Genomic DNA, 18,279 nt, shown 5'->3' with positions numbered 1-18,279 from the left:
TCAATGACAGTGAAAATTCACACATCAACCTACAAATAAAGTCACATATATGCAGAGGCATACACACACTGATGCCCACAGTCCATTCAACTCTCATTTCTACCATCATATTTGCACGCACGCACTCTTTGTCTGGTGTCTGGGGGGTTAAGACGGCTTTCAGCCAGAGCGTAAGACAAACCCCCTCTACCATGGAGGAGACTGTTAAAACACAAATTGCCTAAATCCTGTCTCTCTCCGTCTCTCTCACTCTCGCTTTCTTTCTTCCCTTGTCTCATTTTTCTCCTTCCATCCTCTTCTAAGCTCAGAGAGATGCATCTCCCTCTCCGGAGGGGCCTGCATATCAACTGGAGTGAATTCATTTGAGCTGCTTTTGTTTCTTTCCATCGTATAAATCTTCATGTTATACATGCAGCCGTAGCACTGCCGCCTTTTCCTGGCATCACCTTGAGAAAAAAAGCCAGTGTACTGCATGCTATTTGTGCTGAAGGGACTGCTTTGTCCAGAGCAGAGGAGAGCAGAGGAAACAGCAGCACATTTATCTCTCTTAGTGGCGCCCAGAGAAACCAAATATGAAGGAGAGGGGAGGCAGAGCTCTCTATCTTTCTCCTTGGCTGCCTGCAAACCTGCAAAGCTGCTGCTACTGTAAGCTTTTCATTTAAAAGCAGGCGCATTTAGCCCATCTTTACACACACACACACACACACACACACACACACACACATCAGGATGCTACTGATAGTACACATGTGGGTATGCATGTACATTCTGCACAAACACAAATCAGGATATTGTTGATGCTGCATACGTAACATAAATGTTTGGCATTCCAAATTAGACCCTCAGATGTGATGAAATTTTCAACGTTGAGAGTTTATGCACACATGCAAACATAGGCTACACACACACACACACACATACCCAGAACAGGAACCCCTCTTTCCCCTCCCAGTTCTCATCCGGTGGCAGTGTTCCACACGAGCAGGCCTGGTGGAGGGAATTGAATTAGGCCTGTCTGTAATTGCCAGCGTTTCGCCACATAAATCAAGGAAATAAATATTGGCTGTGCCGGGTCCTTGGGGGGGATGGCACTATATTCCCTAACCCCTCCTCTGCATGACTGCCTACCTTTGCAGGACCTCTCAGAAGTAATCAACTCAAGTGCTGTTTCTGCTCCGGCCAGCATTTTTTATGGAGCTGCACTGCTATTTGTTTATTGTGCAGCATTTCACAGGGATGCAGATTGCCTGTCCAGCTGAAGCCCTGCATCTTTATGTCTAAGAACCAAAGTCAATTGCATCTCTCCTTTTTGTCCTCTGTCTCTTTTTCTCTGTCAGTCAGAATGGCTTCATTAGCACAACACATTATGCTGCAAATGCACTCATGGTTATCAATAACAATTAATATAGAAATTTTAAAAATACTAGTAGATGTGCAAAAATAATAAAACAAAACTGGTCACTGTTCTGTTTTGTTACTCATAATCTGCAAGTTGCGACATGAATATGCATAATTTTCCGCCATGTAAATTGTGTTATGCTCTTCACCTCATGCAACTTTCATCTTTTTCGTCCTCTTTTTTTCATCTTTTAGCTTGAAGGCCTTGTAAATGCTAGGTTCTCTCGCACATTTCTGACCAGGAGACATTTAGGATCACATCTTCCATCATTTTGTTTGCAGTTTGAACAAAGATATTCATGTCTTTCATGCCATGAATTTTTATGGCGACCTTTTCCAGTTTCCAGTGGGTGGTCTCCAGGGTTTCTTCCAGTGCATTACTGTCCGGGCAGCCTGCCTGGCCTAGTTAACCCCCCCCCCCGCCTGGTCTGCACACAGGAAGGAAAATTCATAAATGTGTCTAACATCACATTTGGACAATATTTCTTTCCATTCAGAGATCACTTTTGTTGAGCTTGAGGCGTTTAAGGTGCACTTTGTAAAACATGATATCACTGGAATGTATCAATAAAACTTTCAGTTTGCGTGCCAGTGCAGTCGTGTCAATCTGTAAGATATCTCTCAAGCCTTTAACTCAAACAAGGTATTCTGCTGCATTATGTTCTGTCTCTCTCTCTCTGCAGGCATCATATCCACATTCCTCCATGTCCATCCATTTGGGGCCAACATTGAATATCTGTGGTCTTACATTCAGAGACTGGACTCAAAGGTAAACTAGAAGGCACCTAGTATAGCACATACCTCCTTCAAAACTATGCAGTTGTTAAGATATGAAAATCCCACATGTTGGATATTTGCCAAAAGTTAATCAGAGCCACCGCCGCATCCCCCTTTAGCCAAGTGGTGTGAAAAGTGAATCAGTTCTTTCTTGCCCCATGACCAACATTTCCACAAAGTTTAAGGCAAAACAGTTCATAACTTTTTGAGATATCCTGCTAATAAACAGACAAATGGAATGGGACTCTATAGCCAGAGGCAATTAATATACATGACTTCCTGTTTTCAGTGATATTACTGAATTGCATAAAAGATTGTCTTCTAGCAGTCACAGAATACACAATTTGTCTGTTAATGACCACATCTGAAGAGGAAGGTTTTCAGTCACAGTATTCCTGATTAGGCCCTATAATGTATTTTGGAGTTGTATGTTTTGGTCTTTAGTCCAAATTCCTATTCATATCTCAAGCTTACTACAAACATAGTGGATTTATCATGTCATCATTTAATACATAATGATGATGTTGAGAAGATTCCTTAATTGTATAGGAATTATATGGATTGTATAGATAAATACCTACAGTGAATAAAATGTTTATTTTTACAGGTAGTATAGAAGGTAATTTTACTACCTATTTCTAAAACTACCGTATCCTTTTCCATATTGTGCGTGTTGCAGGTATCAGCAGGGGAGCTGGAGCGTCTCATGGTACGTCTTCCCAGCATGTTCAGGCAGGAGCTGAGCGGCGTGGGCGCCACGTTGGAGAAGCGATGGAAGTTCTGCGGCTTCGACAGCCTCGGCTCGGCATGACACAGGGAGAACGCACACACGCGCAGCACAAGTACACACTAACGTGAGCGGAAAGCGGACGCACGCCATGCTTCAGACCTTTCGGCTACGCACGTGCGTGTGTGTGTTGTTCTTTCACAAATCCCATCGGGTAAACAGCAGCGGATCGGACCTAGTGAACAATGACGAGCCTCATTCAAGCAGACACTGGAAGTGCAAGTGGAAATAATGGAATAAACAGATGCTCAGACCTTGGAGACCAAAACAAAATCGACTTGCTGATTTGGGCTTGAGGTGAAGGCGCTTGTTTGGTCAGTTTTGCCTACTGTCTCCCCCACATTACAGATACAGGGGAAATGCAGCAGGACCCAACACCATGGAATCAAAATAGGTTGCACCTAAAGACACTCTTCCTCGTACTGTCTCTCTTCTGGTTGTGTAAGGGGATTTACAAAGCTTAGTTCCACCAGTTTTAGTTGGTCTGAATCAGTGTCCTTGGTTGCCCTGTCCCTGACTCACTCTTTGTCCTGAAAAAACTTGGCGGGACCGTGAATGGAAAGAAAGTTCAGAAGTTGTACCAAAGTTGTTGCATTTACACATTGGGTTTAATTGTCTGACGTGCAAAATTCATCAACAACCTGTAACCCCTTCACTGCTCAGATATTTGGTGTGGACCTTCTTCTTCTCTGGCTCTGGGTTTGGGTTGGGAACGGACCAAGAAACTGCCCTCTCCACAAGGTCTCGGTCCTCCTGCTGCGTTCTCATATGGAACTAAAAAGGAACCCACTGGAGCTTTGGAAATAATCGCACCAAACCAACTGTGTGCGAAAACGCTCCAAGTTACCTGTCAACAGTTACTTCACACGAGGGCTTCCTGCCAAGATCCTGGACTGGAGGCATGGAGGTGGGAAGAGGACGGGATGCAGGGAAAGGGAAGATGTGCACGGAGTGGTGCAAAGGAAGGGACAAAAACATGGCAAATTCAATTCAATCCAAGTTATTCAGCTTAATTTATTTCATTGTATAAAGAAGCATTTCACTGAAGAAGGCAGCAGGCTGAAACATAGCCATGCCATTAGTTACATATCTCAGAATGATTAAATGAAAGAAGTTGAATAATTGAATCGTCTTGACTGCTCTCTGGATTTTTGAAATAGCTTTTCCGGGAGCCAATGCTGGTTTTGCTAACCTCAAAGTAAGGAATTATTTTTGAGCGAATTATTTTACCCACTGAATTCAGAGCAGGGGAAAAGAGCATGCTAAGCTAGAGGACAGGAATGAGTGAGGATGAGGACTGCGGGGAGCGGTGTGACAGAATGAGGTTGGAAAAGGGAACGAAGGGTGAGACTCCACAAATGTATAACTGATCCTGTTTGATCTCCCTATCTGGACTGTTGAGGAGGTGTTACGCCTGGTTTCACGCTGCGTCACTGCTTCAGGTTTGACATTCTCTCTCTCTCTCTCTCTGTCTCCCTCTCTCTCTCTCTCTCTCTCTCTCTCTCTCTGTCTGTCTTTGGTCTTGGCCCAGTCCTTGTGAGTATCTCCATCCTGTTGTTGATGTGTTGCTCAAAGTTACAATGAGACTGTCTCTTATCTGCTCAAGGCTGGTTTTCCCAACAACACCACGGTGCTTAAATTGTTGGGCTGATACCCATACCAATGCTATATAACTGAATGAGTTTGCCAGTAGTCAGTGTTATACTTACATGCAAAACATTGACTTAAAAGCGAAATTGAACTGTGGTAGAGAGTTGGGTTGTATAGTTACTTGGGTGTTAACATGAGTCCACATGGTGGTGAAATATCCTCATACTGTATTGTTATCTCTCCATTCTCTTCCATAGCAAAACAACTCCCAAAATAACCAATACGCTTAGCACAGAAATCAATGCAAACAAAGTGGATTACGCCAATATAAAAAACAACAAATTATTTATGTCAGTACACCCATGTTGTTTCTTTCTGGCATAAGGCTACAGTGTGAAGATTTTGTGCAGATGCTACCTGTTGGATCTACTGTTCAGTTCAATAGGAAGAGAACAAGAAAAGAGCTGTTTAATTTCTTTAAATAATGGGTAGCGGAACTTGTTGATTTTTTTTTTTTTTTTTTTTTTTTTTTTTGTTATTGACATAATCTGATTTTTTTTTAATGTTCATTTATGCACCAAATTTGTTATTTTGCTGCACTATGGAAGTGAGTGGTGAGACATAAATACAGGATTGTGGATTAGCAGCCCAGGGGAGCACAGAGCAACTAATGAGGAGATTTCACCACCATGAGGACTCATAACACACCCAGGGAACTACACAAGCCAACACTCTACCACAGTATAATTTTGCACACACACTAAATATATAAATAAGCTGCATCATGTCCATTAAATCAGAGGTGGATAATGCTGACTGGAGTCTGGTTTTAATGAAAGAACAGTATCACCACATATCACTCTAACCCCAGTGCCCTTGTAATCCAGTTAATATTTTTTCCATTATATGGGACATTTGTGCTTTTGGGAAACCCATCCTGGCTTGTTTATGTTCTGTCCATGGGCCTTTGTATTATGACGGAGACGGCGATAATGATGATGATGATTATGATGATGACGACAAGAATGGTATGCATTCTTCTTGTACCTACGCATTTAATTTATGTTGTGTTTTTTGTAATTAAATAAAGGTGTTTTTATTCAAATGTCATTCCCAGTAATTCCAGTGTGATGCTGGTGAAATGGGCCTGACAGGATGATGTAAACGGCTGTTCACACCCACTACCGCAGAGCTGCTCCTGATGCAACACAGTCGTAACAGACATGTTTATTGATAACGGAGCAATGTGTGTGTCTGCACATGTGTGTGTGTGTGTGTGTAGGGTTTTGTGCCCGCTTGCATGCCTGCACTGTACGTGACGTGCAAGCGCTCAAGATGTTCATTTTCCAGGCACAGGATATCGAAATGAAAAAACTAGGGCAGAGCTTCACTGTGTCAAAGCCAATCTATTCCATCAGATAGAAGGTATCTGAATATGAATGTGGATGATGCAAACACGTTCCCCTCTATCCCCGCTTCCTAAATCTCCGGCGGTATGAGACAAATCCATTCCACAAAGGAACCCGCGGCAGAGTCGATCTGATTGGAGTGACGTGTGCTTAATCCTAGAGTGATGGAAAGTCATGCAAAGGGTTTGATTAGTGTTGCAAGGATAAACTGCTACACAGGAGCTGCATGTCCATGTCAGAGAAGAGTCACCTGGCTTAACATGTAAATGTGCAGCCGATTATACCATCCAGTTCCACTTTCATGTCATGTTAAGAGCGGGTTTTAACACTGCCTGTCTCATGTGGCTCTTGAAAATCAGCCATCCTTACGCGTTTAATTTCTGTCAACCCATTGCTGTGTGTAAGTGGAACGCCTGTTGGTACGAAACAGGTTGTTGATACAAGAAAAAAAAATCTCAGACATGGTGATATTGAGGCATTTGACATATTTAATTATTTAACATGTCTTACTATCCAGGCCTTATTCCTGCTAATTTTCTCCATTTCAGGAAAATGATTTCATTAATCTGATCCATCATTATACTCATATCAGACACTTTCACTGTAATTACTTCTGCCGTAATTGTTTTGGCATGCCCTTGATTCCTTTGGCATATCAATTTCAAAATATTAACATAATAAGATTATTCCTTTCTTCAATTTAGCTATGTGCCATTGTTTTTTGGGTTTTTCTTTTTACATATTAATTCAGTTGGTAGCGTTGTGTTAGAGGAAGCAATCTGTGCTAATGAATAAAATCTATAGTGTTAGTTTGCGTGATTAAATTATGGCGAGGGAAGTCAGACTTGTCAGGAAAATAGAGAAGAGCTCTCCATGTCCATTAGTGCAGCTGAGTGCTAACCACAACATCCCCAGCCCTGTATTTCTCTCTGAGTTTGGGCACGCTGAAAAATTGTACACGGCCGTCTCTCTCTCTCCTCGGGGCCTAACTGAAGAGGAAAACCAATTTCACAATTTGGGGCAGTGCTTTGCTATTTATACACCACTCCTGAATAGGGAACATGCATAATCACACAATGGCCTGTGCAGAGGAGGAATGAGCAGAAGTGCTGGAACTCTCAATGCAGTATTTATGCCTCTGTTAGGTTTACTGTGTCAACAGCAGGCCTCTCTCTCCATGGGACCCTCAGTGTTCATGTCGCTATTTGTACACAACAGCTGGCAGCAGCTTCATTCCCCCACATTTACCAGCTTAGTCTTGGCACTTCTGTTTTTTCTCTTTATTTACACAGTAGCATCCTGCCATGAAAAGATAGGTTTGGTATGTTTCAACCCAGGCCATATTAAAATGTTGATTGCCAGCATTTGTAATAGCACAACCTCACCATTGACTCACCTGTCGAAACACTTGTCTTACCGCCCTGCTGCACCTTCTTGCTTGCCCGCAACATAGTCCAACAGAACAATTATTTTCAAACTCTCAAAAACCATTTTGATAAAGGGAACCTCGCAGCTGCCTAGAGTTAAATAAGCCTTAGCCAGCTGGAAAAAATGGTTGTAAACCATAATTTTGAACAGGTTTTACTTTTGCATTTATGCCAGTACACTACCTTTTATGTGTCCTCACTATTCCGCTGCTGGTTTGACTAATGCAGCAGCTCAGAACAAGGGTAAATCCAACTTCTTACATGGAAAAGTGCAAACGAATGCCAGTGAAGTCAGAACCCCAAGTCAGAGTTACAGAGAATCGAAAAACTCCTAGTTTGCCAAATTATCCATATATGATGTCACTACAAAATATAGACAGAGGTCAGCCATAGTCCATGACGAACTTTTTCTCTGACTGGATTTTTTTTTTTTTTTGAAAACATGTTCGAGTTCAATCACTGAAGTCTTTATTTACAATGGTATTGATTTATAACATTAATATAGCTAACATTAGCTATCTTCACTGACTTGTTAGCAGTCATTTGCTGTCAGCGGACAGATCGATCTTTGTGGTCTTGCAGGCGTCCATGTCAGTTGCAGTGAAACACATTAAGCACAGAGGTGAGAAGTTTCAACTTGGACAGCTGACAGTCAGTAGAAAGACCCATTTGCTACACCAGCAACGGCGTCTCTGAACTACTGGCGGAGGTTCCGAACACTTGGGATGTGGTCATTGTTAAAAGTACTTTCAAACATGGAGAACAGCAGCTGCTAAAAACTGCTAAAATCAAATGGCCACATGACTGTAATGTGAGTTTCCTGTTTTCATAAAGGACAGTTATATCTGTGACGGGGTTGTGTCATGGTTGTCCGAGAAGAGTTGAATCGAGGTCAGCTGGGCTTGTTTGCAGATTCTTGAAGACCTTCCAATTCTTGTCCAAGAAACTTCCTCAGTTGTGACTGGCTGGTGAAGAGTCCCAGGTATTTAACCCCTGTTGGGTCGTAACCCAGGTGATTTATACCGCTGCCTTGTTAGTGCTGCTCTCTGTTGTGACGACCGTTGTTAGCGTGGGTGGCGTCACCTGACTCCAGGAGTGAAAGACGCCATCGGGGTCACAAAGGGTCAAGAGTGAATGCCTCAATTTCCTGGTAAGGGACAACAGGACAACATTGTGACTTGGAGGTAAATCACATGGACATGGAAATTGGACATGGACATGGAATGCAAATTTACAATCAACATTTATATTGGACTGTTAGATGCCAAAAACAGTTCCCTTGCTGAACTGTGTTGAGGGACTGTTTCTCAAAGGTTTCTGGATTGTTTCTCGACAGTTATGTCTGTAGTAAGTCTACTCTTTAAAGAAAGGTGGTTGTGAGATGGTACCAAAGGCTGCAAGAATTGGGGTTAAACTGCTGTGGGTTTTGAGGGCCTTACTGCCAATATTCATTTGATTATATTCATACCAACAAATTGCAAGGACTGTTCCCCCTGATCCTGAATTCTTGGAATGGAGAACCCTCTAAGACAGAATTTATAGCATAAGAGATCACCAAAACTCTCCACTGAAAGCCAGACTAATGACATAATAAGGCCAATATCAGACCAATGTATTGATCTGACCATATCTAGAATACAAAGTGACCTTAACAGAACGTTGTGATCATCCACCTTGTTATTGAGTGGTAAGATAATCTACCGTTACCCTTTTTCCTTTCCACGCTGGTTGTTGTATAGTCTCCCAGTCGCCCATTACCTCATTGTGTCATCTATAACCCTCCTTTCCCTCTTGTTCTCTCATCCCGTTTCTCTGCTCCTATCCTTCTTGCGCTTTTCCTTTGGTAGTATTTTCCTCTTCCATCTCTTTCTCACAGTGTCCCGCCCCTTCCATCTATCTCTCTCCTGTCCTTTTCTCTCCGAGCCCGTTCTGTGTCCATTGTTCTCTTGTGCCTGAAAGCAGCAACGTCAATACAAACAGCAAATGCAGATGAAATATCTGCCTGTGCTGGTTCGCTAATGATTACTTGAGCCAGTAATTACCTCCAGCTCTGTGCTCTCTTTCTTGGCTGCCATATCCATCCCTCTCTCCACTGCTGGATTAACAGTCAGCGGTGAATTAGAGTCACATCTAGTTGGCTGAAACTGATATCTCAGTCTGCCAACGTATCTGGCTGATATTGTGTTTTTGTTTTTTTTGTTTTAAATAATGTATGTGGCTGATATATTTTTTAACCTTTATTTACCCAGAGTTGTAAGCTGAGCACGTTTGCTGTTTTTTTCGGCAATGCCCTGCTACACACTCACACATTTCCACACATTCAGACCTGTGAGCTGCCCAGTACAACCACATTCTGCGCTGACTGCCACTGAGCAGCACCACTACAGCGGTTGGTTGGAGGTTAAGTGACTTGCTCAAGGGCACATCAACCAAGGGTATTGAGTGAGGGGAGAGCACTGCTCATTCTCTTCCCCACCCACATATTCCTGCTGATCCAGAGACTAAACCGGCAACCTTTCAATCGCAAGGCCGCTTCTCTAACCCTTAGGCCACTGCTACCCTCATGATGCATATTTGCCTTTTACAAGGAATCATTTTCCATTGTAATTATTTTCATATGCCTGACCAGATAATCACTGCAGCGTGGTGTGTGAAACCTGCAGTGAGACCTGTATCAGACCCACCTCCAAGAGTCTGGCTGTCAATGAAGCATTTTAGTGTCTCGTGTTAGAATCTGATCAAATTTCTGACCAAAGCCATTGAATACATGCACAAATTATGGAGAGCAATCAATATTGTATCTTTTGCTAAAGCGTGTATCTACCAGCTCAGACATTGTGTTGTGTAAGATGTCTCGACACGCTCATTTACAATCATCCTATTTTCACTGGGGAAGAAAAAAAAAAATGAAAACACATTCTGTCATCGTTGTACGAAAGCGGCTCGGCAGCCAACTTGCCTCCTGGCCAAAAAAATCTGTCACTTCTCTACCGCTCTGCTCGAATGCAGCACAGACGCCTGCGCCATGTGGAAATATGTGTGCATTTGTGTGTATCTGTGTGTGCGTGTGTGTGTGTGTGTGTATGTGTGAGAGATGCACATACACACCCAGTCTGCTCTATAAATAATGCGTGCAGAAGCGGTGTGAGGAGGCAGAGAGGGAGTGGGAGCAGCATTCCATTAGCTGTGCTGCATTTCTAATGAAGCCTGTTGACAGCGGCTGTAATTAGCCATGGCTTTTTGTGTTCCCTTTGTTGACACTGGTGTCAAGACATTGCTTCATACTCCTCCTGCTGCACAGCCATGCCGTTGTCCTGCCTGACAGCGCGTTATGCATGCTTGTCATTATACCTGGCAGCCATTACTGGGAGAGATCCCTGGTGTGAAATTGTATGTAGGCTATTCTGATGCTGGTTTTGCTTTGGAGAGCTGTGTGTAAATGACAGCATCGTGCTATGCGTCCAACGTATGGCATGCGTTAACCCTTTGCAACCTCAGCAAATTCATTTAATTTCTTTCCAAAACATGGGGTAAAACAGCAAGCTAGCAAAAAAAAAAGTACCTGACAATTTGCACAAAAACTATACTGTAATACTGTGTTTTTGTAATTATTAAAATGATATATTTAAATGTCAGGCCAGTGATGCTGCATCAGCGTCAGATGTCTTGGGTTAAAACCCTTTGAAACCTGAGGAATTTACTGGGGGGAAAAAGATTAACATGGGGAATGGATGATGAGCAAATTAACACGAAATGACCTGAAAATTAGAAATACATTATTGATAAATTAGTACAAATTGACTACAAAATGTCCAAAAAACTCTAGATCAGCATCCAAAAATTCTCCCAAAATGGTAAATTAGAAACAAATTACCCTAACAATTACATAATAAATAAACAACATTATAATGATGATGAATGTTATTATTATTATTACTGTTGTTGATAATAAGAATAATAAGAATAAAATGAATAATAATATAAAAAAAATAAAGGCCTTCAGATAAGCAGTGTTCCTGGCCGTGGGGCTGTAAAATGTATCATACTGTATTATCTATGTACAGTATGTGTGATTACATAAAGATCTGCCTGGCTGTCTCCACAACTCATTCTCTCAGTTTTTAACTGAACAATGCGATACTTTAGGCCAAACCCTCTCTGTAGAGACCGGTTACATCACTGCTGTATGGCAAGGAAAGTAGTTCCTGGAAGCACAGTAAAATGCACGCTTGTACTGACGCCAGACTTCTTTCAGAATAGTTCTCTAAGGCTTATCGTTTCAGAGCAGCTCCATGCCTCTTTGACCTCTATCTTTCTCTCTCCCACTCACACATGCTCTCTCTCTCTCCCTCACACACACACACACACACACACACACACACACACACACACACACACACACACACACACACGTAAGAGTCACCTGGTCTAACCGTCATGGCGTCCGTCCAGGTTCTCTGGCCTCAGATTCTGTAAGCTTTTTGGCTGGCCTACATCTGAACAGAGCCGCTCAGGCCTTCATGTCTGACAGCTGAGCCAGGATGGGCGGGGAGGTCGGGGGGTGGGGGGACAGGGTTGCCTCTTCTGGCATTTTCTGTTGCTTCTCACTTGTCAACAGTGTGTACAATTTATGCAGTTTGTTAAATTGCATATTTATTGAAGAAACAAATAATACAACATCCCTTCGCTATGGCTGTATATAGGAAGCCCATAACCTGAACTGCTTCTAAAGCAACATTTGATCAGATTCCACAGACTTTACACTGACTGCTATGGGACAGGAGAAAGACTGCAGTGTAGTCTTATGTCCATCGGGGGCAGTGCTGAGCACTTGCTAAAAAGGATACGTCGCGGTCAACGGGGCTAAGTGCTATAAAATGATCAATACATTTACTTCCAAATATTTACCGGCGACTGCACTATTACTATCATTGTTACATGGAGGACATAATTATAAACTGACTGTGTTTAGCCCAGTTTTAATGCTCTACATCGCCCCAAGGGGGTGACCTCAGATATTCTTGTGGCTGGAATATCTTCCCAGTCTGTCACTAGTTTTCTAAATGCTGTTTTAAGGGTTTTCACAGCCATGAATAAAATATGTGGGGAAAACTGAATTCTCTGCATTGGGTATGAAAATTGGAAAATTTAAAAATATTAAATATCCGCACCAAATATTTGCTTAAGGCAACTTCAAATCAAAGGTGTGTTTTTTGAAGTGTGCATGCTGCTTTTCTCGGCCAGGGCCCACTTGTAAAATAGATGGTGATCTCAGTGTGGCTTTACCCTGTTTAAATAAAGTGTTAAAAATAATAATAATAACTAAGTAAAACTGGCCATATCAGTGGAGTGCAAATCTGGTGTGTAGTCCAAGGGTAGACAGTACTGAAGTGGGTGAAATGAGGTAAGAGAAAATGGGATATACTGTGTGTTTTCTATTGTGCATTATCATAATCATTCTTCAGAAAAATAGGTCTGTCATTTTCAATATATCACATGTGTAGCTTAGGGCATCATTCAAATGCCTTACTTTTCAAAAGAACATACAGTGTAATAATGATACATATTGACCCCAGATATGCTGATACTGGTGTGTGCTGTGTTGAGGCTGCAACATGAGGATGCAATATTAACTCTGACATCTGTTATTTCTGATCTAGACAGTAGAGGGATATGCTGAATGGTCCCATCCTTCGGTGATGCAAAACACCACAGCTGTGCTGAGATGCCAAGTGATGGGACTCGTTCAAGAGCGCCGTAAGAGCATGCTGTCATTGTGCAACAACAGAACAACAGAATGCTGCATAACAGTTGCTTAGCAACCTCTGCCTGGTCAATGTGTTGAAGTGTTAGAAAGCAGCCGACCTCTGCGCCTGCTGCTGTCAACCTCAGACAAACAGCTCTCTGGACAGCCCTGCTGCTGAAAAACGGCCTGCGCCTATTAATAATGTATTCCTACATCCTGACTCTTTCATGTCCAGTGTCTTACAGTGGAGAATGGCCGGCTGTCCGCCAGCACCGGCCCGAGCCGTTGGTGCCGTGAGCGAGGTGAACGCAAAATGGAGTATGAATCAGCTTTTATGTTTCCAGGAAAGAGTTTATCTTCAGTTTGCTGTTATTAAGTGACTACAGGTTGAATCATCACTGTGCTGCATTCATCAACAATAGAGAGTAGGAGACACTGATTTATGTGAAAATATCACAGATTACTTTATAGTGAGGTTTTAACAAAAAGTTCCCAGTGGGAGTCGTAAGTTCAAAGGGAGCTCAGATCTGCCCTGTGAACCGGTTCAGTCGTGCTAGTTAGTGATTGTCTTTGAATTGCGGTCAGGAAACTCCATCCTGCCTTTACTCAGCTGTATGAACAAAACGTTTCCAGTTTCAAGTGATTTTTCATCTCATGTTGTGTTGACTTACTGTAGCCCCCCTCCAGTTGAGACAATTGCGCAATTTTAAATCACTGTGTTTGTCAGCCTGCCATCTGCTTTCAGTTATACTTTATACTTTTCTTTGTCAACATGATTTTTGGTGTGTTTGTGTGTTTGGGTTGGTGAGAGCGAGAGAAAGAAGGGCCTGACATGAATGAAGACAGTTGCTTAAAACCATATGGAGATGGTGAGTGATCCAGCTGCATCCATTGTGTCCTGCTGCTGAAGATGAAGGGATCATAGAAGGCTGGAGCCAATCATTCTGTCTGTCTTCTTTCCTATATCACATTTACAGTTTAGGCATTTAGCTGAAACTCTTAGCTAGAGCGACATGCAATGTGTGCAGCTGTAGAAAAAAAAGCTACCATTCAATTCGAGAAATGCTACAACATGAGGAAGGTGAATGCTGACTCAGACTAGTGTCCAAATCACAGTTTGTTCCACAGTTCTCATTATGAAGCCTTGCAAAACTCTGAATTGGCAATGTGTTTCTTACTTTGTAATGAAACACAGAATCGCTTCTTATTTTACTTACTAAAGGGATAGTTCACCCATTCTGAAAAATATGATATTATTATCACATCATCAGTGACATCATACATCAGCAAATGTGCTGATTATGTGAGAAATGCCATGTTTAATAAATCAATCAAGAGGGAACCACATTTTAATTTCATTATACAACCTGTTGCATAATGACCAATAAACTTCCTTGTATCCTTGTATCCTTGTATCCTTATTTCACTCCCCCCAGCTGTTCTGTTGGACAGTAGTGTTGTTATCTTCCTCTCATTGTTACTGAGTGCTGGATACTGGCTGGATGCTCCAAATGCTAACTGTTAGCCTCCTGCCATTGAGGTGCACTTCCCCTCAGCTAACATACTTAATTAAAAACTGAACTGAAATAATATCATCTTTTTTTCAAAATGGGCGAACTGTCCCTTTAACAAAGAAATAGACTGGTCTTCATTGTCAGTGAAATATGCCATCATCTTCTCCATACTACTGGCACTTGTCAGAAACAAATGCCCTGAGTCCCTGAAGACTTTGGTACAAAAAGCGCTCCTTGACCCATGTGAAGCGGTCTTCTCCTCACAGATGTTCGATGAAAATCAGCCATGCCGGCAACTGGGGAGGCAGAGGCAGTCATGTGGACTCCCGGCCAGAAACAGACAGAAATAGATTCATCCATCTAGCCCAGGCCGAGGAGGCATGACCAGAATACTGACCTGCATTTTACACGCATATAGTCTCACACACACACACACACACACACACCTCAGCCTGTAGCACCACATCTAGCAAGCATTCCAATCAACATGCAGGGGCTTCCATTCATTAAACATTAAACTACAGGCCCAGCATCTAATATTAATCTCCAAAATGTCCACACTTTTATTTTAAAAAGGCCAAATTCCTGAGGACTAAGAAGAGCAATGAGGTCATTATTATTGGTCAATGCAATAAATAGTAGGACAGTAAGTCACCAAATGATCAGCTACTAGCAGCACTGGTTAGGAATGCTCCCTGATGTCAAAATGAAGCATTTTATCCCAGTTTTTCCAATAGCTGCAGCTTGGAATGACATTACATTTGTTGCACATATCTAGTCATGGGCGGCCCAGTGGTTAGCGCTGGGTTCTCACAGCACGAAGGTCCTGGGTTCCTGGGTGGAGTTTCCTCCGGGAGTTAAGTCGAAGCACGTCAGTTTTAACTGTACAGCCTAATATCACAAATTACAAATTTGTCTCCAGAGGCTTGAACAACACCCTCTGTCCTATGACCCTCACATCAGATAAGGAAACCCCCCGACACACACACACGCACACACACACACACAAAAAACCTCAGGGACAGCAACAGAGGAGGGATCCCTCTCCCAGGACAGGCAGATGTGCGACGGATGCTGTGAATATGACACAAGTTACATTACGACACTGAAAACAGGATCACAAAATTATAATGCATTTATAAGAGTTTCCTCCCAAAGTCTGAAGACATGTAAGTGAAGATACTAAATTGCTCCTTGGTGTGAATGTGTCTGTCTGTGTGTCTGCCCTGCCATGGACCAGCGACCTGTCCAGGGTGTTTCCCCACCGTCTGCCCCATGAGCTCCGGGACAGGCTCAAGGGGCATCCCATGACCCTAATTAGGGATTCAGAGATTTGGACATCATCTTTTTTTTTTTTTTTTTTTTTTTTGATCTCATACATTCTCATTTAATTTTGACAAGACAAGTCAACCCTTTGATAGGCCCAGGTGATCTGATCAGATAGCTAACATGGCAAAAAAAAAAAAAAAAGATGCCAGAAGAGAGCAAGGATGCATACTGTGCAGGCAGATGGTCTCTTACAATCTCTGCAGTAATTACACCGCACAGCACAGCCTGCAGGGAGCCTTACCTGGAGTTCATTTTATCCTTAGCTTGCTTGCATTCTTTTGCAATTGCAGGTGGTGCTGGTGTCTGAAGAAATGCATCCGTCTTCATTATCGGCCCTTATGAGCCAGCCATCAGGCAAATAACTTTCAGCTGTGATTTACATTGTGCGTTAAAACACGTTTCCACGCACAGTTGCTTAGTAAACATTGTTCACAACAGTTACCTTGACACTGGCAGTAGCAATTTTCCGTCTCTGCTCTCCACTGAAGATTCACTGGGTCAGGGTGGGTGTCTCTGCTATGAGGAAAGGTGGGTAACAGCCTGTCATCTTCACACAATGCAATGTTTAGATGGCAGGGTTGTGGGTGGAACTGGCTTTTGGTACGTTTGAATATGAGTGTTTTGTTCAGTGATGCACATTCAAAATAGAGCCGGCTCACAAATGCCAGCATTGTTTTCATACTGTGGGCGTAGCTAGGTCCTCGGAGGCTGTGGCAGTGATTGAGGACTACACAAATCAAAAATAAATGCACAAATAAATAACAGGAGAAAGACAGAGAAGAGAAAAGCAGCAATCCCCTCATGCACAGCCGACTGTGCACAAAAAGGGACACAACTTCCCGCCTGTTACTTTGTTGTGGATGAAAGTGGCTGAAAAATCCCAAAGCCAAAACATTCCACAAAATTTAAATGGGATGTACCGGATCACTGCTCACACGTCGACAATGAGAGGAATTTCATGATTAAAAAATCTGTGAATGCAGCAGAAGTGGTGAGACCAAACCACAGAGTCTCAGATGTCCTGAGAAAGCTCTGAGCCATCCGACACTGCAAAAACCTTGAAACCCACGAGAGGAGAGGAAGCTAGAAGAAGTCAGCTTTGATTTCTGTCCTGTACATTTCCATCTGCCTAAGCTCAGAAGTGTCCTGCAGTGGGAAAAGAAAAGCATAGCTGTAGTTAAAGCAGAGACAAGGGATAAATTAAGACAGCACAAATTATGATTATCCCCTTAAAAAAATATCTATATATATTTTTATTATTTTTAATCCTCATTCAGCAATCTAGGGGATTCTCTCATGTGGAAAAAAACACAGCTATTAAACTTAATATTATAGTCCATTTTTTATTGAATTACAATTGTTACTGCATACTGGGACATTTTCCATTTATTCCTTTTAGGGTGAATGTAGGTAAAAGCCATTATCCCCTCTACGTTTCCCTTATTAGATCCACACCAATCACAAAGGGTAGGGTGTAGATAAAGAGAAGCAGATGGGTTTGAAAAAGATTTTCCAACTGTGAGACAGCTGAGATGTGGATTGTACAAAAGGTGCTGCAACACATGTGTTATGCATCAGTATGTAATCTAAAGACTGTGGCTGAACCAGTTTAGACCTTGTATCTATGGAATATGACTTTCCATGGCATTTTTGGCTTGATGAGCACAAATGATCACATTCATGTGGGGTACTTAAAGATTTACACAGGTTTCCATCTTGATGTTTGTCTAAAAATTCAAGCTTTTGGTCTAAGAAAGATATAGTTTTTGCAAAGCGGGGACATACATGCACACACTATTACACACAAGGATTTGATCTGTATAGACAGTTTTAGATTGAAGCTGGTAACTGACAATTTGTGCCAATATTATCTACATAAATTTGACCATTTTCAAAAAATCCAAGCATTCAGCATCCCCATTATTGTATTCCCCATTCTTCATGGTGGAAAAGTCCAAACCAGCATTGAGACCATCGTAGGACATTAAAACTCTCCTCTATATGGCACACTAACGAATGTCTTCTTACAGCAAAGTAGAGCTTTGGTAGGGAGTTGGGTTGTATAGTTCCCTGGGTGTTATTTGAGTCCACATGGTGGAGAAATCTCCTCATTAGCTGCTCCCTTGGGCTGCTAAAACAGCTCCAACATTTTTGGAGCTGCTTCAAAACAGCTCCAAAAATGACACTTTTGGTGCATAAATTAATGCAAACAATGCAGATAACATCAATTAAAAAAAAAAAAAAAAACAATTCCCATTACCTATTTTGTGAGGAAATGAAATGGCTCTTTTCTTGTTGTTTT

At 42.2% G+C, this 18,279-nt stretch overlaps 1 protein-coding gene across 1 annotated transcript in view; it reads left to right on the top strand.

Annotated features, from left to right (window-relative positions):
* The window catches only part of enox1 (ecto-NOX disulfide-thiol exchanger 1), a 121,449-nt gene extending 118,463 nt beyond the window's left edge, over positions 1-2,986 (top strand). The window contains exons 16-17 of the mRNA XM_030080116.1: positions 2,082-2,167; positions 2,855-2,986. Coding sequence (XP_029935976.1) covers positions 2,082-2,167; positions 2,855-2,986 — 218 coding nt within the window. The remainder of the gene's footprint in view (positions 1-2,081; positions 2,168-2,854) is intronic.
* The last annotated feature ends 15,293 nt before the right edge of the window (positions 2,987-18,279 follow it).

The sequence above is a fragment of the Myripristis murdjan genome, chromosome 21, assembly GCF_902150065.1.
Source record: "Myripristis murdjan chromosome 21, fMyrMur1.1, whole genome shotgun sequence".
Taxonomy (NCBI): domain Eukaryota; kingdom Metazoa; phylum Chordata; class Actinopteri; order Holocentriformes; family Holocentridae; genus Myripristis; species Myripristis murdjan.
Note: the sequence above shows the minus strand (reverse complement) of the source record. Positions and strands in the feature narration are given on the sequence as shown.